Raw genomic sequence first — 27,818 nt, 5'->3', positions numbered from 1 at the left:
ACCACTTACATGCTAGTCTGATTTTCTTTTTTTCCCCATCTCTGACATCTATGAGTTTGTCTGTTTGTCTGGTTTGATTCCATGTTTTGCATAAGTCAGTCCCATGTAATGGGCTCAGTCCCGTTTAGTTGAAGTGGGAAAAAAAGGAAAACCAGAACTCACTGAATCAGTGTCAGTGTTTTGAATGATAATGTGTGACTTCACTGGAGAAATGGGCTGTGCTACAAGTTTCACATACTGATGGAATGCTGATTTCTTCACAACTGTGTAAGAGCAGCTGATCTCCAGTAGAAATGTTGGGCACTTCTAGCAAAAGAGCTATCATAAGTGGTAAATATTAGTGCAGACTGGGGAAAAAAGATGCCCTGTGCCATTCCAGAAAGTAGGAGTGAAACATCCTGAAGGTACAGTTGTAACTTGTAGGCTGGTATGAGGCATAGCTCAGCCCTGTGAAATGCTTGCTATTCCATCGTGAATCCGTGCTGCTGAAAACTGCTTTACAGGGATGATTTTCCTTTTTGCCAGAGTACAGAAACAATATTTACATGTTGCCTTCTGGTTATGTGTTCACAGAGAGATGCAGAATAAACATGAAGTTGAGCATTGTATCCTGCAAAGCTGTAACAAGGAATTAGTTAATAAATAATGTAGGAAATTAATTATTAACTGCCTCATCTTGCATCTTTCTGATCTTTTATCTACCCGGTACTCCATAGGAACTTAGTTTATCTTCCATCCCCACTTATCTAGTCATGCTTTCTCTTTCGTTTTCCCTCTCTCTTTGCTTTATTGCTCATCAGTTTCCCCTTTGAGTGTATGGTGTTTACAGCCACTGCTACACAATCCTGAGTCCTATTTTAACTAATGCATGAATAAAAATAGCTTTAACTTTGCTTCTAAACTAGTAATTTCATCAGTGATGTGAGTTAGCAGGGATAGCATAGTAACTAAGATACCAGACCTTTAATTTCAAAGAAACAATGTTGTTTTCTTCACCAACAGCAGTGGGTCCAGATAAATTCCTAAATGCCAATGATTTCAGGAAAGCTTACGAATTTTCCTGTACTGTTTTGCAGGGGATTTCCCAAGAAAACAGGCAGAACTGCTAGGATAGCATCAGATGAAGAGATTCAAGGGTCAAAAGATGCTGTAATTCAGGATCTGGAAAGAAAACTTCGCTTCAAGGAAGACCTTTTGAACAATGGGCAACCGGTATAAAAACACGAAATACCCCCAGGAGTGGGAATCATGGGCAGTTTCACAGATATGCTGCATATAAAATAATTATTGTAGATTATTTTTCTATTTTATGTATTTATTATTACGTGCATTTCCAAAGCTGCATTTCTGTAAGGAATGATAATGTACATTTTGACCTGTTGCTTGACAATTTCACTTGGACCTAACAAAGCAGTGAAGGTCCCAAAGGTGATGAATTTGCATAAGCCTGCAGAGTCTGTACCTTTTTCAGCCTCAGAGGCTACATGCTTTGCGTATTCATCACTGAGTGGCCAGTAAATATATATAGAGCTCTTGATCAGACAAGGCTCATTCTACCTTTTGCCCAGCTGTTGGACAACAAGGGAAAGACTAAGTGGTAAGTGAACATCAAAGGGGGGTACAAGACAGTTCATAATGAGAAACAACCCGGTAGGAATCAGGCATCATTAGATCATGCAGCTGTGGGACTTTTTTGAACAATAGAATAGAAAATAACCTATAGTACTAACTTAGAGACTTTATCAGGAGTTAACAACCTGGTTGAGGAGTCAAGAAAGGAGGTAAAATGGGCATCTGAAGCAATTGAAATGCACAGCCTCAAAGTTCTCCGTTAATTTCTGTGCATTTTAAGATATGCATAAAAGATAATATACCAGATTCCTCCTGCTCAGAGATGATGAGAAGCAACTCTCTGAAGATTTGATTACAGTTATCAAGGCGTTGATTTAAATGTCTTTGACACAGGAATCTCTTAAGACGAAAGTAATTTTTTAAATGTAGACTGTCAACCCTTTTTTGGCAATGAAATGTTTTCAAAAGCATCAGAATACCATGGGATACATTTGTGTCACTGAAAGGTAGTGGGCTTTAGGTTTTCTGGACCATGCTCAGAAGTTTAATAGGTTTGCTACTATGTCCAAGATGTGGACTAAGGTGGTGTAGTTCAAGACAGCTGATTGAGACGGACTGTCTAGTCCACAGCTGCTGGATTCTGGTTCTTAGTGAAGTCAGTGGAGTAAAGTAGGGAAAACTTTCAGAGTGACTAGTGGTTCTGTACTTACCTTTCTCCATAGACTGCACAGGGTTGGCAGTTTTCTGTAGCAATTAAGCAGAATCACTTTCATAGTGTATAAGTTTGTGGGTTTTTTTTAAAGGAGGTGGGCTGAACATGACTGTCAATGCCTATTTTGGAAAGTAAAAGAGATGTTTGGCCTGGACAAATGAATGGAATGTCCTGAGAAAGCCCACATGGCCTGAGGGGGGAAAAAAAAACAACCCTGTGATCAGATGATGTGGGAGCTTGGACCACGTGAACTCTGGTTTTGTTCTTGCCTTGAGGCTTTTGCCTTGCAGATTCCTGTCTTGGGCGATTCTGTTCGCGTAATCATGGCTGTGGGCACTTGGAGTAATCACAGGAAAAATTAAAGTGAAGAAAAACTTAATGACTTCCTTAGACATTTGTAACCAAGCCACACTGGTACCTAGCTTTCATGAGTTTCAGCCTGCTGGGTTAGCCACAGTATGGCATACTTTAAAAATTAATTTAAATGGAATTGTTAAGAATGAAGCATTAATAGATGTAATGTTTTACAATTTCCATTCTTTCATTTTTCTGTTTAAATGAGGCACATGTCACCATGTAATGAGTTTGCCTTTTAGTCACTGGCATTTTTTTTGCAGCACTGATTTATAAGGAAGTGTCTAAGTGACATTTGTTATTGAATGTAGAAGAAAAAGTAATAATGAAATAATTGAACCGCACACTTAAGGCTTTGTTTTAACTTGCTTTACCTTCTGAGTGTGAATTGTCTTTTATAAGCTGTCCCTGTAATTTCCCAAAGAGTAAGAAGAAACAGAAACAAAAAAGCTTAAAGAATATATTTTTCTACAAATCTGTCATATTTTTGACAAAATTCTCAAATAGAGTAGTATCTCCTTAGCATTTCTGGCAGAGTTTCCTGCCATGTGGTTCTAATGTAAAAACCAAGCAGAACGACTAGGAGTAAGATTGGGGATGATTTGACATGCACTTTTATGATGGCCATGCTGATTTAAGCAGTTCCTATTGCTCAATTCTGCCCAAGTTCCTGGCAAGCACATGGAAACAAATGGCAGAACCAGGGCAAGGGTTGTTTAAGCCAGAAGAGCCCCTTGTAATGCAAAAAAAAAATGCATTACAAACTGTGGTAGAAAACTGCTGTTGGAAACATATTGCTGCTCTCTTTTAGTAACGTTACCTAACGCATTGCTTACTGTCTAACTGCCTTGTGGTTCTTAATGAGCAATAAGAACTGGTTTTATTTCTTTTCCCTCCCTCTTATCCCCGCATTATTTTTTATTCAGAGATTAACATACGAGGAAAAAATGGCTCGTCGATTGCTGGGAGCAGACAGTGCTGCAACTGTCTTCAATATACAAGAACCAGAGGAAGATCCTGCTATACAGGTGCACAAAACTCTACAATTTCATAGGGAAAAAAATCCTTTCCATTTTTCTTCTTTACAGGCTGTGATTGTCTTAAAAAAAAATAAATCCCTACATAAGACAATAAATATGCACCCGATAGGACAGTTCTGATTACAGGAGTCATGTGTTCTGTATCAGTGAAGTAAACCGAAGGATCACATGCCTATTGCTCAGTTTTTCCATAAGGTTGAGAGTTCTCAAATGTCTGCTCTCTGCTTTAAACTCCGTTTATCCTATTCTGTGCTGACCTTTATGTCTCTCAAGGAAAAAATACATCTACTATCGTGAAACCATCTTCTTTTTATTTGTGTAATCTTCACTTTTTGGATGCAGACCAAAAACACAACAAAAGTCTGCTTGAAAGGCCAGGTTCAGACACCAGCGTTGCCACTCGGAAATGTGTAGCATTTGTTGCTTATATTACCACATAAAGTCTGTTCTGCTGATAAAACCTGCGAAACTGTCATGGATGCCTCTTGCTTTTCTTTCTGCCTCTTCATCTCTTTTTCTACCTTTGCAGGAAGCTCGCTCTGTTGGTGCTTCTGTAGTGAGTCCTATGGATATTCAAAAGGTGATCGTTTTCACCTTTCTGTGTCTTGCCTTTTTGTCCATTGATTGTTTGGGGTTTTTTTTCCTCTGTTGTCTTTGCCCTTTCCCTTCTACTGTTCTTGGTTAATAAGGAGAGGTCACCTCGCATTAGTACCTGGGGAGATTTGCTCTGCAATCCCTTCAGGGTGTTGAAGTTTTTCCTAATTGTTGGAGTGCGGGCAGCTTCACTGCAGTAACAGTGTGCTCCAGTATCCTGCCATAATGTTAACATACACTGATACTAATTGCTTTGCATCCAAATTAGCTGCTTTTTTTATATACCATGTGTACTTCATGGTTTACTTTTATGGTAAACTCTCAGGGAACGAAGAAGTTAAAATACCTGCAGTTTACAAAGGCTTTTCTCTTTTCTTCCATTTTGTATTGGTGTTGGGAGTTATGATTAGTTCTGTAACCACTCAGTAGAAAGACTGCACGTCATTCCCAGTGCAGAGGTAATGATAGCAGGATGGGTATGTGAAATGAGGCTTCATATGAGATGTGTGTTCTATGTTAAATTAAACAAGAGTCAGAGACAGTAGCCAAAGGTCATTTGCAAGGGTGCCTGGATTTCTGCTGACTGACAAGAGCCTTGACTCATTTATTATTGTATTTTTCTGCTTCTGAGCTTTCTTACATTCTGGCATTATCTTTGTTATCTCTGAGATTCAAAGCAGAACTTTTTAACTGCAAAGTAGATAAGAGTGAAGAAAGTAAATAACTGTGTATGTCACAGTAATGTTTCCTTGTATCTGAATAGCAAATTTAAACAAGCAGTGGTACGTTTACACTGGGTGAAGCTTTCCACTCCTCTTTCTGTATCTTGAATACTCTTATGATAGATTTTGGTTTTAAGAAAGAAGTGATACTTTTGGCCAAAGGGGACCATGGCAACAGTTGTAAAGAGGCAGCTATCATGGGCTACCAGGGTTGCCATGTTCTCTTTTTCTTTTTTCTTGTTTTTACAGACAACTGTAAACAAAATCATTTTAACCTTCTGGTGCAGTCTCCGGTACACTTCTATGCAAATAGCAGATGTGAACCATATGGTCTTCTGGCCATCTGGAAACAAAACCCACCCTAAATTTGCTTGTACCCTCAAGGAAATATTAATGTGTTTCTTTTGTCTTTATGAACTGCTTCAGAATACTTTTATTCTTATAGTCTTTGTTTAAAAAATGAAAAGAAAGCAACCAATGACTTTCCTTCCCCTTATAAATTAGACCTTAAGGTAACATGAAATGCAGTTTTTGCCTTATGCCAGATGTCTTCATTGTTTCATAGGGAAGTTATTGGAGGCACGCATTATAGTGGTTTTCTTCAACAAGATATAGTTTCCTTTTATATGTAAAACCTTAATGGATTGTCAAAGATCAGTAGAATAAAAAACCCCAAAGAATTAGGAACACATCTCGCTGAGCAACATGTGGAAGCTAGATGCTAATATGTACCTTTCTTGTTTGACAGGAGTATAAAGTCTCTAGCTTTGAGCAAAGATTGATCAGTGAAATTGAATATAGGCTGGAGAGATCTCCTGTGGAAGAATCAGACGATGAGGTGCAACATGGAGATGAACCTATTGATAACAGTGTGTCACCGTATTTTGAGATAAAGCTGAAGCATTACAAGATCTTTGAGGGAATGCCAGTCACATTTACATGCAAAGTGGCAGGAAATCCAAAGCCAAAGGTAAGAAAAGAGGGTAAATGTTTTTAGAAATGCTCTAAAGAGTTTTGTATTTGGTAACTTACAGTCAGCCCCTGGACGCTATGGGCTGTGTCTTACAGGAACAGCAGGCGTTCTCTCTTGACGAGAAAAATGCCTAGCTGGTATAAACTGTCAAATTTCTTTGACATCACTGGAATTATTTAGATTTATGCTAGTAAAAAAATCCTACTATGAGGCTTCAGCTCTTAGTTACTCCCTCCTGAGACTTCATCTCAAGTATTTTACCTAGAAGTAGTAATACTTCTGTCATTTTCAGAGTTACCTTACGCAGTGCAATGTTACAAATCCTCACATGAGCTGGCACAGTAGTCCCTAAAGCAGCAATCTCATCAGGTTAACATGAGCAATTGGCTCAAGCACAGCAACATGCTAATGCAAAAATATGTTGCTTGTGGTTCAGGATCCAGCACGGTATTTCTGTGTTCTTCAGTGCTGCAGAGTTTATCTCTAACCAGACTGAAATTTATTGAAAGTTAGAGGAAGGCATAATAAAATACCATAAGCTCCCATACATCCCAACGGCAAGATGAGACATGATGACGGGGTTTTAATGATGAGCTTCTGAGGGAGGGTTGGGCTTGGGAAGCATTTCCTTTGAGTAGATGTAAAAGTACCAGTTGCATGATGTCAGTAGCCTGGAAGAGTGCCTGCCTTTGGTAGCTTGTGTTTAACCATTTCACAAATTGCTTGGCAATCAACTGACTTACCATACAGCAGAAAACAGCAGTAGCTGCTTCAACTTCTTTGCCAAAGCCAGTATCTTCCCCTTGAAGTCCTTGCAGCTCTTACAGTGACCTCTTGTGGATAGGGGCTCTTTTCTTTTAGACAAGATCAAACATGCCTTGTCTCTTAGATAAGATCTTCACAGCAGCAGCCACATCCAAATCTCTCATGTAGTCTAAGTCTTACAGGTATTTAGGATTTTGAACAAAGATAAATGCAATGTCTTTACATGTCCAGTGATCTAGATGTGTGACACTGCACAAAGGGTAAAAAGAAAAATGGACTGTGAGGTAGCAGCAAAGAGAACAGAGCTACATCTACATTAACAAGAAGTGTGGACCAGAAGAAGCAAATCTGAAGAATGAGATATCTGTCCTGCCTGCATTTCAGGAGGTTTTACTTCAGGCTAGCTCCCATCTCGTCCCACAGACTGAAGCAGATGCAGCACATTAGATGTGTTCTTGGAGCACATTTTCTGGCTTGGTTTCATCTGAAAGGAATCCAGTTCTGTGCTCCAAGACCACAACATGATGTGAACCACTGCAAAGTAAGTGGGGCTGATCAGTGTACTGATATCAAAAAAGCACTGCTGCTTCAAACTCGAGATACACACTGGAGAAGATTAGCCCAGTCTGACTGAAACCAACCCTTTGATGTCCAGTATTACTTTTGAGATGAGCGCATAGGAGAGTCTGTTGTTTCCTTAGTGCTAGAGGTGCATTGTGCTGGAGAGATCCTCTTTTTGCCTGAGGCTTGTGACTAAGTTGCTAGATGACCTACTGTGAGTCAGCCTTAGTCAACTGAGCCATTCCCTGATTTTCACACTTCTCAATTAAGGTGTAGTTTCACAGTCATCTTAATCTGATTTAAGACAGATGAAAGAGGATGTCTCCTTTCCCTCACTTGCCTTGTTTTGGGGTTAGGGATTGCACAGCAAAGAAACAAGATGTTAGTACTTCCCCTAAAGCACAGCATTATAAAGGAGTATCTGATGTAGATGCAGTCTGCTTTAGATAGGATGTTCTGTTTTTCTGCAGCGTGAAAGCACACACATTAACAAGCGATTTGCTTTTGCACCTGGGCCTGTGACCCTTTATTCCATCCACTTGCAGATGCTTTGTGCGATTTGTTAAGTTGCTTGGGATGGAACCAATTTCAGTCCTGTTGGATGGCTACTTGTTAGCTGGGCTTTGCAAATGTCAAAGGCTCCATCTCCCCCTCATCTGCCGGGGCATGCCAAGATAGCAATTTTGCAACGCTCGATGGCTGAGGGCTGCCCTTCTGCTGTCATTTGTTGAAGCTGGAAGTGTTGCCCCTGAATAAATACTTTTCTTTGGCAAATGAAAAGCTGGAAATAATTTACTGACTTGAAGCTCCTCCCTTCTAAGTGTTCTGTCAGCTCTGCCAAGGAATGGCTTTGGGAAGGGCTGTAGTGTTTCTAAAATCTGGCATTCATTACAAGGGATTTTTCTAAGCAGGGTTATTGCCTTGATTATTTTTTCCCCTGAACATGCCATGTAAATTGAATACTGATGTGCAAGTTCTGTCTTCATAAATGTGACTTAAAATCTGAGTCTACTTTTGTTAAAGCCTTCAGTGTAATGTAAAACTATTTTCTCACTAAAATGAGAACCCGTGGTGATACAGGAGGGATAGTGGAATTCTTTTTTTTTAAGGGATATTTCCCTTCAGAATTAGGGCAATTTCATACAAAAGGTTAATTGAGATCTGAATGTTGCATAAAGCTCATACTGCTCACTCTTCGCATGGCTGAATATAACTCTTACAACCCTTTTGTCCTCTGTATTCATTGTATTTCTAGTCATTGCATGCTGGTTTCTGAAAATCTGGTGCAAATAAAAGCAATCCAGATGCAGTGTGCAGTGCTTACGTAGCTTAATGGTACATTTATTGAAAGATATCCTAGGAAGAAAATACTTCACTGCAAGGGGCATCGTCTCCAGCAGTGGTAGTGTTTTACTTATTAACTCCATGTCAGATAAAGGTAATAGTAAGAATTTACTGCTCATAAGTAAAACCTGGTGATGCCAATGCTTTTAAGCATAGTGGAAATAGGTATTGGACAACATGTGCCTAATGTTTGGATAGCTGGTTCAGTTAATATTTGCATGTATTTCCTTATAATGATTCCTGGCATGCGTCCTGATATTTCTAAGTGCATTGTTTTTGAATAATTACTACTTAATGCAGTAGATTTCCAAGCAACACTATGACACATGTAAGGCATGCAAGTTAAAACTCATTTTTTGCAGCTATGTTGTTCCTAGCGCCCATTAGCATGTGTGTGTAAGTGATCAAATATCTTTTGCATCTCCAGTAAGTGCTCTGTCAGCAGACGAGAAGACATGACTAAATCTTTTGTTAGCACCACAGAGTCTCTGCAAGGTTGCTGACAGACAAAATGGGAAACAAGTATAACCAGCTATTGAGGAAATGAAATCATTTCTAGCTACACATAATGCTTGTTAATATAAAAACCATAAATGGTAATTAATTTTTAAGGGAAATTTCCACTCCTTCCCTCCAAAACATTCCCCGTTGTCTTTTTGTGAAATTTAAAAGTATACCCTTAACTTCCCCTGACAAATGAGTGAATTTAGCTTTGAAATGTTGGCATGTGTGGAGAACCTGGTGTGTTAAACGCTATCAGGAGCTGTGCTTTGCTTTGTCACTTCATTTTGACTAGAAAGCTGGCACCCTTTCCTTACTGTAAGACCTGAATTCCCATTTCAAGAATTAGACTGAGGAAAATGTGTGTGTTTTCCTTGTGCTAAATAGTCCCAGCAGTCATGCCAACAGGACAGATCCAGTTGTTGTACTTTGTACAAGTTAACCGTGTGAGAATCATGCAGGTATCTGCACAAGTGACCTAGGAAGTGCTGAACACCACTGATGTTACAGCATAATACAAGCTTCAGAAATGGCAAGTAAATAATGTTCTACTTAAATATGGGTTTGGGGATCTGACAACAGCTTTCCCAGCTGAACATTTTTCATGTATTCCTCTGTGTGTTTTCCTGCACACACCATGTTTTTCTTTTGATTCCAGTAGATTTCAGTTTGGGGGTTTATATAATTTTTAAAATGTAGCAAAAAAACCCAAACAAACCAAATCCTAAACTTTGAGGCATTAAAAAGAGATACATATTTTTTGGTGTAATTCATGGATTACTATAAGATATTATTCTGCATACATCATTTTCTTTGGCTCACTGAAAGTAGATCTTGGGTCAGCCAGAGACTAAATTTATGTATGAAAACTAATGGAAAAGGCCTCTGTTTGATAGATAATGTAACTGTTCTGTACAACTTGGAACTCTATTGGTGTTGGCGTACAACTAATTATTAATGGCTATCTCTGCGCAGACTTGCTTTGAAGTATTTCCCATGAGTTTGTAAAGCTGTCCATTTCTGTAGATGTCTGTCACACCGGCGTGACCTCTTGGCCTTAGTCATGTCATTACACTAAGCTGGCCCATGCATGCACTGAGCTGCTCACTGCCAGCACAAGCTGCTGAAACCCTCCTCGATTTTTGGTTCTGTCAGTGTAATGGATGTGAGACACAACTGGTGTTGAAACAGTGAGATCATGACTTCCATTTTGTTCATCACTGGATTAATTATTTCCATAATTACATTTTTATTTTCTGAAAAGAGCCCAATATCATTCTTGGGTTCTTTCTGCAACTTCATAGATTTAAGTGAAATAAAACCTTAAACTGAGTCCTCTTCTCTGAAATAGAACTTTTCTTAGTCATGACACTTATTTTCAGCTCTTGAAACGTTCAGTGGCTGTTCTGTCATGGGGATGGGCACGGCTCTTATGCACCTGTAAGGTTCTTTGGTAAATGTTCATGCTGTGTCCTTTTCTTTGAACCATTGCTGATCTGTAACTTGTCTTTTAGTGAAAGTGATTCATGGAGTGTGGTTCTGCACTTCTACTGTTGATCAAACCGGTTTGCTTTCCATGCTTACTGGGGTGGTTGTCAGCAGGTCAGATACGTTAGCACTATTAATTGAGAAATGATGACAATGAGCACCCACCCTTATCAGCCAGGCCTTGTTTTCTCCTGCAGATTTATTGGTTTAAAGACGGGAAGCAAATTTCTAAACGAAATGATCACTACCGAATTCAACGAGAACCTGATGGAACTTGCTCACTGCATACTGCAGTCTCCACCCTGGATGATGATGGGAATTACACCATTATGGCTGCTAACCCCCAGGTAAATGAAGGTTTGGCTCCAGAGCAAACGTGCTTCTGGACATAAATCTTCAGAAAACGATCTCATCTTACATATGCATGGTTTAATTAAAATGATGAAGTCACCATAAAGTATGTATATAAGTTAGATTTCTGTTTTCATCTTGCATCAGTAGGGTGGGACCTTTCTATCTCCAAGAGATTAGCAATTCAACAGCAGTTTTTTTCCTATGGTTTGAGGTTTCAGAGGGGAGGGCTGCTGGGTTTTAATCAGTCTTCCACCATTTGTTTCAGCTGATAACATCTCTGAAGCCTAACTGAGCATGGATAGCATATGTACTATAAAGGAAGAAAAAAATCCAGTTTACCAGCATGAGTAACCTAATCCAGCAATTTAATTTTTCTTCTGTTAACACTGCTCACCGGCTGAGGCCAACTTTTAGAAGCAAGTGGGAGTGTAATACACCTTAACATGTTTACTTTAGGCAGTGATTGTAATTCTGTAAGGCAAAACACTCTAGCACTTATTATGGAGCAGGGAGGTCTCCTGTGTTGACCTCAAAGTCTTAAAACAGTATTTTCCTGAAACATGGAGCGTTACTGAGTTTGTAATACTATTTGTTCTTTGCAGACCCAGTACAAGAGCTGAGGTGTTCAACAGGAACCCCCAGGTGTGCTGGAAATGGCTATGCTTCCAGTTCAGGCATCCTAGTGAAGTAACTTTCAATCTGCTTTTCCTACAGCATAGCAAGTTGAGGGGGAAGATTTGCAAGTGAGAAACCAAGGCAGGAACATAACGTTAGGGATGTAATGAATTACTTTCTTCTGTAGCAGCAACCATCTTGCCAAGATCAGGCCTGCAAGTAGAATCACACTGTAAAATAACAAACTGTATCTCTGAGACAGTTTAATCTAAGCAGGACTGTTATACTCTGTTATGACTGTTGCTAGGTTACTTAGCATGATACTGCTATTTTGCCTTGCTCTCTTACTGTCAGCCCTATTCACACTGCAGCATGCTTGAAAACCTATGGGGTTGTGCACGCAGGTGATGCGCAAAACCCAGCTTGAGGCTGGATGCTACAAACTGCAGTGCTTAAATCTAGGTAGTTTAAATGTTGTTCATGCATATACAAATAACAGAAATAAAGAAATAATGAAATTGCATAGCGCCAAGGGAATTTTCAAGCTGGGAGCTCTTACAGACAACTGTTGTGTTAGAACAATTGGTACCATTTAAATAGTGGAAATTCACAGGAGGTTTTAAATTGTTAGATAAATATTCACATGCTCAAGGTAAGAAATGAATCCTGTTCATCTTCCTGTAAGTGTTAGTGCATGTGCAGTGTTACAGTGTGAACCAAAACCTTGGAGAACTTGGTGAATAAGCTGCCTTTGTCTCTTGGCACTGTCCTCTGCCCCTGAGTAGGTAGAGCCTACTTTTGGCATTTGTTACTCTGGATAATGCTCATTCGGTGGCACAACACTGATCTAGGTTATTGATTCTGGTCACTGATGATACTAGTTTTTTCTTGGTTTTTTGGATGTACTAAAATGAGCTGGGTTTGTGTTGTTCCTAGGTTGGGGATTGAAAAAGCACTCTTATTAAATAACAAAATCCTGCATCTGCTTTTCCGCCCCTTTGGAGAAGAACCAGAAGTGTTCTCCTCTGGCTCCCCTAAACAAAACATCTGTCTGCTTCACCAAGCCCATTCTGTTCTTTCTTTACTGTGTAATTTCCAAGCAAACTTACTTATCTCTTCTACTATTTGCTTGCTTTTACTATGCATTTAACAGTACAATGGAGGCAAAGAAGGATTATGAGTTAATGTACTCGCCTTTCACACTCAAAGATCTGGATTCCAATTCTTTTAAGTCATCCTGAGTGGAAATAAGTTTGGCATGGCCTTCTCGATTCTAATGGAAAGTTGTCCGCCTCTCAGAGCTATCACAAACTTAGGCAAATTTGGCAACCTTTCCTAAGGAAAAGTGAAATACATAAATATAGGAGAGCCTAAATCAGAGTTCTGATGGACCAGCAGATACTTGCTAGGCTGTTGCTGTGGTTTGGTTGTTGCTATTGGAGCCACCAAACTACAAAGCAAAAAGACGTATTCTTAGCAGATAGAAATTGATTTTGTTAAAGCAAAGGATTCAGTTCCTTAAAGCTGTGCCAGTTTATGCCACCTCACTGTCTGGACTAGTCCAACGGGACTTAAGTTTTTAAAATGGCTTGCTGGCAGACCTTGGGAATTGTCCGTGGCAGTGAACACAATGGACACCATTACCCGTGACGTAAAGTGCCACAATGTGGAATTGAGGTTCTTGCACACCACGGGGTTTTGCAGTAAAATTTGCCATCCAGAGCAAACAGACGCCAGGCCTGGAGAAACACAAACCCTGGCCTGGGCCCTTAGTTACCAGAGACATCCCTTAACTGCTAGCTTCCCAGGGACTGGATGGGCTCCAGTCAAATCCTGTTTACACCTTCTTTCTTTTCATCCCATTCTCTCCCCTTCTTTGCACTATGCATCCACAGGTCTCAGTCCAGGTTTGCCTTGCTTTCTAGGCAAATTACGTCCCACTTTGTTTCCGTCCCATTTATCCCATGACTTTTCAAAAAATCATGTTTCCTACTCATTCTTCCCTATCCAAATTCCTTACTGTCCTTTTTGTTTCCATTTGTGATGCCTTTGTATATCAAGATATGCAGTAATTATCCTCAAAATGTGTGTTCATCACCTGCCAGAAAAAGATTAATATGCAGTGGAGCCTAAAATAGGAATGGATTTGTTCTGGATGTCTTCAATGGTCTTGCAAAACAAAAAAAACCCCTTTTGCTTAGAAACTGCCACAGATCATGCACAATGGCTTATTTTAAGGCAAGTATTTTTCTTGTGGACTAACTGGGTCATGGGAATGAAAGCAAGACACAGAGACTTCATTTCTAACAGCCCAGCAGTAACACAAAGGTCACTGCCATTTGTAGGCCAGTTGTGACAGCAGTGAAATTGTTTTTTGATGGGCTCTTGACAGTTGTTAATGAACAGCGATCTGCAACCCCTGGACTACTGCAACAAAAATACTTGTCACCCGTTATGCTGACAGACTCGAGTGCAGCGCTCACAGCTTAGAGTGGAGCACACTGCAAAGCTGATGTGGCTGTTGCCTTACTGCTCCCAGCTCAGGGACAGAGACAGACATACATCTCCCGTACATTTACCAACCAGCTAGTTAAAAACTACTATTCTTCAGAAGTTACTAAAATCATTACATTGCTATAAAAAAGTATATAGACTTTTACTACAGTAGTATTTTTATACATAGCTTTGATATTTGCATCCTTTGCTTAAATTTATTAATACCACCAGATGCTTTTACCCCTTACAGGGTGAATGCTCAGAGCCCTGGACATCAGCAGTTGGGACATCAGGCAGACCCATCCCAACTTTGTTACCACCAGTGCTTGTTGGTGGACAACCTGTCTTCTAAAAACTGAAGTAAAACAAAAAAGGGGACAGAATACCACAGAGCCCATGCTCTAGTTATCGTTTACTGAAAATAACCTGAGACGGCTGAACTGTCTCCAGCATTCACCATCGCAGCATGTGCTTCTGTGTGATGCCTGCCCCTAAGCCAGGCTCATGCTATAGAGAGGGCACTTTACATACTCATACAATTCCTTTGGGTTTTCCATTTGTGGGGCTTTCTGAGCTGTGGCTCCACCAGATCAAGTGGATCCATCCACTCTGGAGACAGCAGCTCTGTCACTACCCGCCAGCACTTACCAAGTGTTATTTTCACTACCTTGTGCTATTTGTCTTTCTGTCTACTTGCTGTATGCAGAGAAACTTCCAAAGCACAGCAATAGCTCTTTTAAGGACACTGTTGCCCCAGATACCAACCATCCTTGTACAAGAAAAACTTCCAGGTGGAACACTGTACCAGGACTCTGTTACATTCACCATTGTTCCAGTCTGTTCTGGGTTAGATTGAAAGCTGATAAAATAGTTTAACATCAGAAGGTATCCTAACGTTTGTCAGTGACCCTTTGAAAGAAGAGACTGTATTACAGACTCTGTAACACGTGGAGAGAAAAGATGGGATCAGGTTGAACATTTATTAATAATTCATGTTTTAAGTCTTCTCATGTTCCTTCTCTCCATCACTGTAACAGGGCAGAGTAAGTTGCACGGGCAGGCTGATGGTTCAAGCTGTAAATCAAAGAGGCCGCAGTCCATGGTCACCTTCTGGTCAGCCACATATGAGAAGGTATTTGACACCTTTTTCTTTCTTTCTATTAATGTTAACCTTTTGCAAAATTAGTATGGTAAGATAAAGAATGCGAAGGAAGAAGGCAAGTTAAAAGTATGGCCTTCAGGGAGAAAATGTGACCTCTGCTGTCTTAAAATCTCTGCAAAGCTTGCACAGGCAACCTCTGGAATTACATGACATTTATGCATCTTGAATTTTTACTGTCTCCTCCTCCATCTTTGTGATGTTCACTGATAGCTCCTCCTTGCAAATTGTACCATCAGCTGTTAGGAAGGACCTTGTCACTTACAGAGTTTTTTAAAACATCTCCCCTGACTAGGACTCTACCAAGAACCTCTGCTTTCTGCAGGTTTTAGTAAGTCTTCATTGAAAGAACCAGGAGAAATAACTGCATGCCAAGGAAGTTTATTAGATTTACATTAGAAATATTTTAGGATTTCAGTTCAGGTTCTTATAAGGAATTATGAGTCAGAAATGAAGAATTAAACTTATCTTTGGTGAGTTTACAGTTATTCATATACGAAACTTTGGTTTATGGTTTTGAACCATATAAGGGAATTTTCACTTCAAATACTTTTTTTTCATTACCCAAAGCATTTATGAGGCTATTTAGCACAGCTTAGACATTAACGAACAAAAGAAAGCATTTCATTTTGGGTACCAAACAGAACTGCTTTCAGGAGAGTTCAAGGGTTCCAGTTCCAGATTCCGCCCTGATAAGGTGTGTTTCACTTATGGGTCACAGTGGCCACAGAATCTCAGTACTGCCTAACTGTAATACGCAGAGTAGGTGTAATTACACAGTCAGTGTGCCATAACAGAATGAATCTGTAACAATTAGCATGGTGGTAGTATGTACTGTAGCACTGCTGCATGCAAACCAGGCTCTCTTCCCCCTCTTCCAATAACTAGGCAACTAGGAAGCAAGGTTGGTTGTTTAAAAGACCGGTGTTATTCCTGCACAGAACAAACTGGGCTTTCCCACAGCCCCAAAAGCATTTCCTAGCGCCTCATTGAGGCATCCTACCACCTTCCCCATTTCATGTTTTGGCCTGTTAAGCCCAAAGCCCAGAATGCTCATGGAGAGGGATGTTGTGCTATTGCTGCACTGAGAGCAGCCCAGAAAAGCTGGGTCTGTCCAGCATGTCCTGTCCAGTAAAGACGTAATGGTGCAAAATGAAAAGTCTCTGCTAGTCCCTGAAGGGAAAAGCTGCCATAAAGAGTCAGGTTCCAACTGAATGAGTCAGCGAGCACAGGGTGAGAAAGGGGAAACATCTTTAAAAATGGGGATGGGAGAAAGGAGGATGGGTATGAGGAGAGGAGTGAGCAGCTGACAGACACTTCTGCACCTTTCTGAAGGATAAAATGTGGGTCTCTGTCTCTGCAGTGGCCAGAGCCTTTGGGCAGTAATGGAGGAGGCTTTTTTCAATCTCTCCAAATGCAGTCGAAGTCTGAGGCTGCTTATGGCCGGTACTTTATTTTTAGGCAGATACTACTATTGCTATGGCTGGGGGTCCAATAGGGTAACCAATTATAACTAAGAGATTTACATACAGCAGTTTAATTTAAATTAGGGCAATTATTGGGGATTCTTATTTCCTGTTACCACATGTGCAGATACCTTTACTTACAGATGGCCTCATTTCTGCTCAGCATTTAGCACGCTTCTGCTTAGCGGATGTTCCCCACTCCTCCCACCAGCCAGTGTCTGCAAGGCCAGTGGCGCCATGAGTATGTAAAGCCCCCCCCAGGACAGCCCCCAGCACTGGCTGTTTGCCTGTAATGGACCATGCTGTTGCGCTCCCCCTGCACTGTGGTATTTGTCACATGCATCGCTGGGTACTTTTGATAAGTGACACTCCTGGGCATTACAATGTGATTTCTATAAGCTTTTCTGCTTGAGAGCAACGAGTGTTGGGGATTTTTTACATGTGTAATTATTAGCTTAATGAACTTTATGACTTGTTACGCCATTGACAAGCTTTTTCCTGAAGTACTTTTAATCTCACAGAATGTGTTCTGGCAGAACTCTGGGTTTTGTCATCTTCACCACGTCATGGATATTGTAAAGCACTCTTTGTAGTTGTTATACCATTTTTGATGTATTTTTCTGAAATGTGCTTAGCTTGCAAACAGCACCTTCTTAGCATTACTTTGTCCGGAGGGATGGAACTTTTGAACTGTCCAATGTGTACCAAGCTGTGGGTCAAGCCCTTAAGTACGATGGCGCTCAATGTTGTAGCTCTCTTGTGGTGCACTGCAGCCAGAGCCCCACATGAGTCATTTTAAAATGCGTAAGATTTAGGGAAGATTTAAAAAAGAAATAGTCCTATTGCCCCTGTTCTCAAGTAGAGGATTAAATTGAACTTTACTCTCCTTTATCCCAGATTAGTGATCATTATCATGCGGTTGGTCATAAAGTCTTCCCCAGCTTCTCACTCACTGACATTCCTGGTGCATTGCACCACAGCAGCCCAGAGAGTCTCCCCTGGCCACATTTAGTACATGATATCAGTATTGCTGAAACTAGTGCCTGCAATTTGATGCCCATGTCACAGCTCTGAAGAACACACAGCTAATCCAAGGGTATTCCAGGCTCCTGCAATTTGTCATTCCTAGACACCTGAAGTACTTGGCTCTACTCATTTTGTTGTTTCTTGAAAACCACAAAATGTTTTACAATTCAAATAACCTTAGTTTCACCTCTCAACGTAAAAAGGCTTAAAAAGTAAGTCTGCAATTCCAGAAGCAAATTTACAAAGAGGTAAAAAGAAACGTGTCATTTACTTCTGACTCTGAACAGCTTGCTGATTGAGGTTCCCTTTCACTTGTGCGATTTGAAGACTTAGTTTGCACAATTCAAAAACATGCTATCAAAAACCAGCTTTGGTCACAAACTCTGTAATTTCTCCCCTGTTTTGATCAGAGCTGCCTTTCCATGGAGCTGTAGCAGTGAGGTGGTGGCTTTCAGATGGGCTTTCACACTTCTGTGGTGCTAGCTGACCTGTCTGGCTCAGCCTTGCACTGGTTAGTTGTACTTCATTGGCACTTTTTCAGGAGTACCTAAGCAGGACACACATGAGCACTATGAAGACAAATTTTCTGTGGGTTGCCCACACTGTGTATAGAATTCACTTGCCTAGATCCATCGCTTCTAGGTAGTCTTGGAAAACTAAGTACCAAAAGATACAAGTACAGGTTTTCTTTGCTTCCTTCCATCTCTATGCCACCTACATGCACACGAGGCATGGATGTCTGCAGAATGGGTTAGGAATTTGCCAACTAGAGCTTAGTCTTGCTCATGAGCTGTAACACAGCAGCTACTGAAGTAGCTTCAGACATGTTCAAGTAGAAAAAAAATACTAACTACTCCAGACCTAGACAGGGGCACTTCAAGAGTTACACAAGCTTTTAGTATGTGCAAATCGTCAGTCTGTGTTGCCCAGTTTGGTATCCATTCTATGCTGATAAGCAGTATGGGAAAGATTTCCCAGATGCACACATTTGCCTTTAGCTATAACTATGGAAAGCCTGTGATGATCATTAAAAATTATCTATTTATGACAGATGATAATACAGATAAACATGTTTTATACAGATGAACAGAGCAGTAATAGAAGGGCAACCACAGAGAAGGACAAAATACACCAGATTCAAGCAACTCTTAGCTATACTTCCCTTCAGTGTGCAGCTGGAGTGTTTATCTGCTGTACAGTAGTACAGCATCTTGTTTTCCAGATGTAACTGTTGGGAGGTTTGAGCTTTTTTTGTTCTGAATTATTTTAAGCTAAAGAAATGCCCCTGGGCAGTGTAAAACACAGTATAGCCACATATACTGCAGCATATATCCTGCAGACACAGAAACACTGGCAAAAGGTAATGGAAAATGAGATTCACAAGACAATTTCACTGTACAGTGTCATTGATATAAGTTACCCTGGAGGACACTTGAATAGCTCCTCTTCACTGCAACAGGATGTCACTGCAGGCAGCAGCTGGCTCCAGAATGGGACCCACTGGAGCTGATCAGGCAAGGACAAAAACTGATCTCAAATTCCGTTTCAGTTCCAAGTCTCTCTGATTACCAAATCACACAAGTGGAATAATGCTGATTTCAGTTGGGGAATGTTGTGGTTTAAGCCCCTGCTGTAAATTAGAACCATGCAGTCTACTTCCCCCCCCACACCTTTCTTACCTTCACTCCTGGAGGGACGGGGAGGAGAATCAAAAGAATGCAACTCCCACGGGTTGAGATAAGAACAGTTTAATAACTAAGGTATAACACAAATCACTGCTGCTACCACCAATAATAATAATGATAAAGGAAATAACAAGGAAAAGAATACAACCGCTCACCGACCGGTACCTCACCCCCACCCTGCAGTGATCCAGCCCTTCCGGGAACTCTCATTTCTACATCCCTGGGCATGACGTGCTGTGGTATGGAATACCTCTTTGGCTAGTTTGGGTCAGGTGTCCTGTCCCTGCTTCCTCCCGGCTTCTCCTCCTCCCTGGCAGAGCATGAGACTCACAAAGTCCTTGGTCAGGGTAAACATTCTGACCAGGAACTGAAAACATCGGCTTTATCAGTATTATTCCCAGGCTAAAAGTCAAAACACAGCACTGCACCAGTATTAAAAATGACTGCTACTGCTAAACCAGGACAGGGAAAAATCCAGTTAAATGAGGAACCACTTAGAAAAACTTTTAATAGATTAAATTAGCAGGCAAAAACAGCCAGGGCAACGGATTAAATGATATCCTGGAGGTTTAAGGTGATTGATGCTGTTTCTGGGGACAGAAGTTATTCTTCCTTCTTCTTATTTTTTGTTGAACTTTTCACAGTACCTTTCTAAACAACAATCCAGTGACTGAAGCTTTTCTTCCCTGTTGCTCACAGATGAAATTCTCATTGTTTTGACACCACAGTTTAGTGGCTTTGAAAGTGTCCAAGGCTATCTCAAACAAAAAACTGCTAAATGAGGAATAAATACCCACAGCACTTTAATCCCCAGACTTTTCTGTATGGTCTTTGGTAGTGCAGAACAAGAGATGGTGAAAAATAAGTCTGTGAGAAGTCTCTCCTCAGCTGAGAAGAGATAGCTTTTAGATGCTGTTTTTTCCTGAAAGGTAAATATAATTAATGAACTACACACACACTTAGTGGTGTCATCAGCAACAGTGAAGGGATTAAATACACAGGACACTAGAAATGAGGAACTGAGCTTTATGCTACGGCCTACTGACTTATTTGTATTTCAGTCATTTAAGGACTAACTCTAAACAAAAATACTACCATGTATAAATGATTGCTACAAGCAATTATTCTGTAGCAAGATTGTCTTTTAGATCATATTTTGCCATAATGTGAGTTAAAAGAAAGTAATTAATTACTGTGTCATAATTAACTTGGTCTGAGCCAAGTGCTCAGTGTATGTGTGTAAATAAAGAGTGATTATGGTGTAGGTCAAAGGAGTGAATTAAAATTCAAAGCAATCGTGTATGTAAATGATTTTGGTTCTTCTGATTTAGCAGAGAAAAAAAGTAATTTACCTTTATTTTATGTTGTTTTAAGACCACGATCTCGATCAAGGGACAGTGGTGATGAAAATGAACCCATTCAGGAACGATTCTTCCGGCCTCATTTTCTGCAGGCTCCTGGAGACCTGACTGTTCAAGAAGGAAAACTGTGCAGAATGGATTGCAAGGCAAGTACCACGCAGAGGGTAGTGGGGACCTTTTGGGAATGGTACCCGACTCAAAACCTCGGTTAATTTTTTTTTTTAAAGCTATTTTGCCTACTGGCAGTTTCAGCAGCTGTCAGTAGGTCCGTTGGTCTCACTGCTTATGAGTAAGTGGACAATAAAAATCTGCCTGACCAGGCAAATCTTACAGCTCACAGAAAACTGATTTTCAGGTTTCAGATATGCAGGGGTGTGGAGGGAAGCAGCACACACCACAAGGACAATGTGCTTCTCTGTTTTAAGACCTTTTGCCACTTGAGTTTTGATCCCCTGTTAAAGTTTCAAACAATATAACCTTGATTTATGACTTTGCTGAACAGAATTAATTCAGGCTTGGATGACTCTGTGTACTTTCTGCTGATCTATTTGTGAGAAGTTATTTGCTTTTGCACAGTACCCAAAGCAAATGGCACAGCCTCCAAAAGAGCACGACTTGTTCACACAGACCAAGCATTAACCAGGGCAGAGGGTGCTGTCACTGGGTTACACCTAAGTGGAATGGAACTTCGAGTTCAATAGTTAGTCAGCTAGCATCTTTTTGTCTGTAAGTTCACCACAAGTTAATCAAGAAAGGAGTATCTTCTCATTCCACCTTAAGAGCAAGCAATAAAAAAGACAAAAGGTGTCACCCTGCCTTTTGTTTTGCAATGTAGTATTATTTAGCTGCTAGCATATCTAAACACTGATCTTTTTTAAGTCACACCCATAAGACATCATGGAATTCAGGGAGTTGGCCAGAAAGTAAATGAATACAACTGAGTCAAAGATCTTTAAATCTTGTGGTACACCTGCAGTAGCAAACCAACCCAAACTTCTCTGATGTAACAAGTCAGGACTCCTCCAGTGTTTTGTATGGCTAAGACCAATTCCCATTATTCTGTTCACACTTAAGGTTAGTGGATTACCGACTCCAGATTTAAGCTGGCAACTGAATGGAAGACCAATTCGCCCTGACAGTTCTCACAAAATGCTGGTGCGTGAGAATGGTGTGCACTCCTTGATCATAGAACCAGTCACAGCCAGAGATGCGGGAATCTACACATGCATCGCCAGCAATCGGGCTGGTGAGAACACATTCAGCCTGGAGCTCATTGTTGCAGGTAACATCTTCACACTAAGCTTCCACCCTGAGAACCGTAAGGGTAACAACACACAGGACAGTGTAAGCGTTAGTAACAGAAGTTACATTTATCGGTGATACAGTTTATGTTATGTAGTGGCATAAACTGACTGACACATAAGCCCTGGGCACACAGTTAAGAGGTCTGCTGTCCTGAGGCACAGCAGGGACCACAAGCCAGGCTATTTGCATGAATGAGATTTTAAAAGCAATTTGTGCAGACCCGTATCTACCATTACCATATGACTTGTGTGTTTTGCAGCATATTAGACTGATGCCATTCCACCCTTCAGGTAGAGCAGTCTTTTCTATAATTAAAAGCTATCCCTCTAGGGAGTATGAAGGAGCACTGCTTAACAAGCAGAGAGCAGCCTGTTTATGTGATCTTCACACTCCATATTTCAACTATTTTGGGGAAGGATGGAATCACTCAGCTGTATTAGTGCTCACTTTTCCCCTATTACAATCCTGATCTGACTGTTCCCTTCAGATGAACCAGGACTGGACTTTGTGATTAACGAAGACAACGCTTCAGTTTCATGCCACTTAGATGTTTCATTATTGGTTTTAGCATGGTGCTGGAAGAAGAGCTGCACTGTCACAGACTAGTGTCAACATGACACCGTCTTTGTTTTCACAGCTAAGGAAGTACACAAAGCACCTGTGTTTATAGAGAAGCTACAGAACACGGGTGTGACTGAGGGATTCCCAGTGCGGCTGGAGTGCCGGATCTCAGGGGAGCCGTCTCCTCAGATATTTTGGAAGAAGGAGAATGAGTCACTCACATACAACACTGACCGAGTGAGGTGAGACTGCCTTAGAACCATCTCCCCATGTAAAACTCCAATGGTGACTTATCCTGTAAAACAGATGAAAACCTAGAAAGCCGTAAGAATGCTCTGTGAAGAGCATCTCATAAACATTAACCTAGATATTGTAATAATTTATGACATTTACTCAGACTTGCAGCCAGCCGGGTGGCTGAGCTGGAATTAAAATGTTAGTTCTGGTTTCTATCTTTGGAATTAAATAACTTATCTTTTCACTTTAAGCAAGTGGAGAAGTAGTTTTTATCTTCTAGGACTAAGACTTCTAGCAATGTCCTAGTGAAAACCTAGGCTCCTAAGGAAAGCTGTCTGCTTCGCAGCAGAAACCTTGATTCCTAACTGTTGTGGAGATAAGCAACTAAGATTCAGTATGTTATATTGAGATCTATAAACTTGTCTTTGATATTAGTAACATTTGTAGGAATTTTTAAAAGCAAACTGATGACACATTTCAAGAAAAGGAAACACTAGTAAGTTATTGCTGGCCTTCTAAATAACTGACAGCACTTCAGTACCTCATTCCTTGAGGTTTTTTTAGCCTTTCCCCAAAAAGTTCTGGTGTTGCTACCACTTAAATTAGATTTCTGGATGTCTTAATCTGTGATTGTGAAAGAGAAGTTACTTTATGCATCTTTGCTTCTTAGTTTTCAGTGCAGGATATTAAGCTGCCAAACTGTCAACCACTTGCTGATTGCAGAGAAAGTTTCCCATCAATTTAAAGTTCACAATGTTTAATCTGTAACTAGGACTGGGTTGGTTTATAATGACATTTTAAAGTAGTCTACACTTGTATGCAATTTAACTACTAATTTTCTCATTTTCTTCTGTTTAGCATGCACCAGGATAACTATGGCTACATTTGCCTGCTTATTCAGGGAGCTACAAAGGAGGATGCCGGCTGGTACACATGTTCAGCTAAGAATGAGGCTGGGATTGTGTCATGCACTGCCAGGTTGGATGTTTATAGTAAGTGACTTCAGTCTTTGTGATCACAGTAGCTACCCTAAAAGCAACAGCTGTGTAAGTTTCAGTTTGTTCACAGAATGGTTTACCTTGGTCTCTCTTTCTTTTGTTTATAGTTTCTCCTCAATAATAAAGATCCACATCAAGACAACAAATGCTCTGTCAAAGTATATTTCAGAACCTTCCAGATACCTAAAGCAAAACAAGCATGCATGCTTTCTGTCTTTACTTAGTGTATTAAGTAGAGCTAATTAACAACAGATAACAGCATGCTTATGTTATTTCTGTGGATCATTATTACTATTGCTCTGCTAGCACTTTCCTAACCTTTTTTATTCCTTCGTACATCAGTCTGTAATACACATGTGACAGCTACCAGAAGTGTAGATGTTTTTATGGCTTTCTGCTTAATTACTCAGTTTGTTCCACAGCAGACCCTCACACACTGAATGTTTTCTCTTACCAGTGTTTTCATAACAAGAATAAGGGAGGGAGGGAGGGGAAAGACAGGAATGGTGAAGGGTGGTTTTTGATGGTGGGGGGGCTATAATGGGACTTGTGAAGAGAAGACCTGGCTCAGCATGTTTCAGCATACAAGGGCTTGCAGTGGCATCCAGGTTCTTTCCTTCTATATAAGACAAATAGCCCTTGAACAGGCCTGTCACTGGAATACAAGTGCACGGAAACAACCCCCTTGCTGTTACCCTTCTCAGTGACACGAGGAAAGATAGAAGCAATGCCAAAAATGCCAAGTAACAAAACATGGGCACTATTGTTTTTACATACCGTGTTTGAAGGTGAAACTAGATACTGAGGTTTAAAACAAACAAACTATACCAAGAAATGAAACAAACTCACCTCTGATACAGTGGTTTTCGGCTGCTCATAAGTTAGTATCTCCTTTACAAAGGGTGGATCTGGCACACTTCATTGTCCAGCTCAAGATGGCTAACATTTTTGTTTCCTTTTTAATCTGTAGCTCAGTGGCAACAACCACCTCAGACAACCAAGCCAAAGAAGGTGCGGCCCTCAGCCAGCAGATATGCTGCACTGTGTGACCAAGGACTAGACATCAAAGCAGCTTTCCAGCCTGAAGCAAATCCAGTCCACCTGACAATGCAGTCTGGCTTGGTAGAGAGCGATGACCTGTAGATTCAACCACCACTTCCATCATTTTCTTTCAAAGCAGAAACACTGAAAGCCATTGCCTTGACCAATGATACTCCTATGTCACTTTATGCAAAGGCAGACACCTTGAAGTACAAGAGATAAACAACAAACACAATAAGCATATATTTCTTATTCATTATACCAAATTAGAATAGGTAGATTATTAATGGAATTGTACACATTGCACAACAAATCACATTCACCTGTTCCTTACACCTAAGTTGCTTCAGCTCTTACGAATAACCCTTTTCATAAAGGCCAAAATACATCAGAGAGTCAGATTTTTCAGACGAGAACACTGTTTATCACTACATGCCTTCATAAGCAGTAAGTAGATGTTACACAACCTTAATGGTGCAAGATGTTTTACTTGAGGCCGTTCGATCACAAAGAAAATCGGAATGTGTGGTTGCTGACAGTTCTAAACCAGCACTGCACTCTGATAGCTACAGTGAACAAGTGCAATATTGTAAGAGTAAACCAGGAAGGGACAAGGAAGAGACACACAAGCAAATGCTGTATCTCTGCAAACTGCTTTCTAGTCTACAAGGAAAAAAAATATCTTGCCTTAAATGCTGTTAATATGGACAATTCTGTACAGCAGCATCAACACTGCAGTTTTAAGTTCTTCTCTATTTTTGATTTTGCCATCCCAGGAGGAGGCTCACTTACAAGCACACAGCTAAGACATGTCAAGCCTAAGTAACTTAACAGCTTAGAGGTGATGAAGAGCTGACATGTAGTAACAGTCTCCTCCAGACTTCAACTGTTGGTAACTAGATGGGGAAAACATGCTGTCAGTATGACCCACTGCAGTGGGTTACTGCAGGGGGTGGGACGGGGACAGGGCAGAGGCTGAAACTCTCTGTGGATTTCCTGAACACAGCCTGTAACCTCATAATGCTCCCATTCCAAAATTGGAATTTCTGAGGGGAGCTGGAAACTAGGGAGTTTATGTGTGGGATGTTTGACTGTTTAAAGCTTGTGTGATGTGCCTGAGGATTTTAGAAATGTATAGTAAGTGAAAAATGGGTTGAGACTGCAATATGAATTTAAATGACAAGTATACACCACCGAGCTTGCAGATCTGAGGAAGTAGAACATGAAGATGGACAAAACCAACATCAAATTTGTGCTTTTTTTCCCCCCTTAACTTAGCACATGTCTCTGGTAGACTTTTTTTCCTTCTCGTGTCATTTTCCTGTAGGCTTTTTACTGGGTAGAGTCTGTGCGTCATAGGTGAAAAGCCTGAAGGCTACATTCAGAAAGCAAGGCAAACCCACCTAAACTGGAGCCCCACCTAAGTCAGATGTGACTTGGTAGTTTTAAAGTAGAACCAAATGAAATTCAGAGGAAGGGGAGAGAAGGATGGAAGAATTACTAGGCCTGACAAGGAAAACGAGCATGTGATGGTACGAGCTACAATACTTTGCTATGAAAGGAAAACACTGTATTCCTTATATGAAGCACATATATGGTATCTTCCATTATTTATAATAAAAGTGTTGAAATCTTTTATCTCAGTTCAGTTATTCAGAAGTCCTGTACTTAGGGGTTTTGTTTTTTTAATTCTGTAACTGTGTACACCATATACTGCATTACTGCTATACGTGTATTGCTTTGTAAGTACACAAAGTTTGTGTTGTGTTTTAGTGACTAATAAACGTTAGCACATACGGTAGTACAATTCTGGTGCAGGATATGACCAGTTTTGGGGATCGTTAATCTAGATTAACGTCATAGTCTGTCATTTGGGAGTAATTGATTCTATTCTAGAAGAAGTATGTCATATCATTTGCCAAATTCTTCTCGACTGTGACATGCTAATTGACTTTTTTGTTTAGTTTCACTAGCATTTTGCCACCTTTTATTTGTATTTATAAAAAATATGTATTATCATTACTTTGGATTGTTGTGCTGACGTAATGTGGGTTTAACATCAATAAATATTACACAAATAGAAAGTTTTCCTTTGGTAAAGACTATTAACTGTCTCAGTACAAGAAATTTTAAATATTATCATCCAGATACAGCACCAAAAAATTACCAGAATTTATCAGAACATTCTGGTTGTGACCCAGAATCTTGTTTAAACAAGACAAATCATGAAAAACCTTTGCCCAATAAAAGCACTTGAAGATGCTTTTTGCAGTAGGTTAGAAAAGATGCAGGTCTATTCTGTGTGTCCAGAAATTGCAATATGACATCACTCACAACTAAGGGCACAGTTCAAATGCAGCTAAATTCGTTTAAGAATAGTCTTAACAAGGCAATATCAAAATGAAAACCATAAAAAGTTAAGATTTACTTGTAAAACCCTGAATATTGACTCACTTCCCCTTTCTTTTCTGCGCAAAGATAGCAGGAAAGATGCAAGATGACAGATAATACTTCTTTTTTTTTTTTTTAGGCTTGCATTTCAAGCATTGATCACTACAAACAGAATTCTCTCAGCACTTGAGTGAGTACTGACATTACTGGTGATTCTGCAGCTGAAGTCAGTGGAGCCCTGTCTGCTTACAGTGAATTTGTCTTTGGCCCAGAGACTAAAAAGCTGAGACTGCTCTTGTGAGCTGGTTGAAGATGAGGTCATCATCACATTTTGCCTCTGTATATATGTACAGACACACTTAAGTAGTAAATCACATCTCTAAGCAGCAAAGTTGTTTTTATGAAAACATTCAGCTGTGCTGTTACTTAGTTACTGGGACTGTTTGGGTTTACAAATTCAGAGATAGAAGCGTGGCACAAGAAAATGACATGCTTTC

The 27,818-nt window shown here is 40.3% G+C and overlaps 1 protein-coding gene across 2 annotated transcripts in view; it reads left to right on the top strand.

The window, feature by feature from the left end:
* Window positions 1-25,106, top strand: part of PALLD (palladin, cytoskeletal associated protein) — a gene marked incomplete at its 5' end in the record, with an annotated part of 189,881 nt that extends 164,775 nt beyond the window's left edge. For both annotated transcript variants that reach the window (XM_080617156.1, XM_080617155.1), the window contains 11 exons: window positions 1,077-1,212; window positions 3,565-3,666; window positions 4,208-4,258; window positions 5,743-5,964; window positions 10,824-10,973; window positions 15,129-15,223; window positions 20,802-20,934; window positions 21,863-22,070; window positions 22,731-22,896; window positions 23,750-23,883; window positions 24,860-25,106. In XM_080617156.1, the coding sequence (XP_080473282.1) occupies window positions 1,077-1,212; window positions 3,565-3,666; window positions 4,208-4,258; window positions 5,743-5,964; window positions 10,824-10,973; window positions 15,129-15,223; window positions 20,802-20,934; window positions 21,863-22,070; window positions 22,731-22,896; window positions 23,750-23,883; window positions 24,860-25,032 (1,570 nt within the window). In that variant the 3' untranslated portion in view covers window positions 25,033-25,106. The remainder of the gene's footprint in view (window positions 1-1,076; window positions 1,213-3,564; window positions 3,667-4,207; window positions 4,259-5,742; window positions 5,965-10,823; window positions 10,974-15,128; window positions 15,224-20,801; window positions 20,935-21,862; window positions 22,071-22,730; window positions 22,897-23,749; window positions 23,884-24,859) is intronic.
* Between the last annotated feature and the right edge of the window lie 2,712 nt (window positions 25,107-27,818).

The sequence above is a fragment of the Psittacula echo genome, assembly GCF_963264785.1.
Source record: "Psittacula echo genome assembly, chromosome: 1".
Lineage (NCBI taxonomy): Eukaryota > Metazoa > Chordata > Aves > Psittaciformes > Psittacidae > Psittacula > Psittacula echo.
Note: the sequence above shows the minus strand (reverse complement) of the source record. Positions and strands in the feature narration are given on the sequence as shown.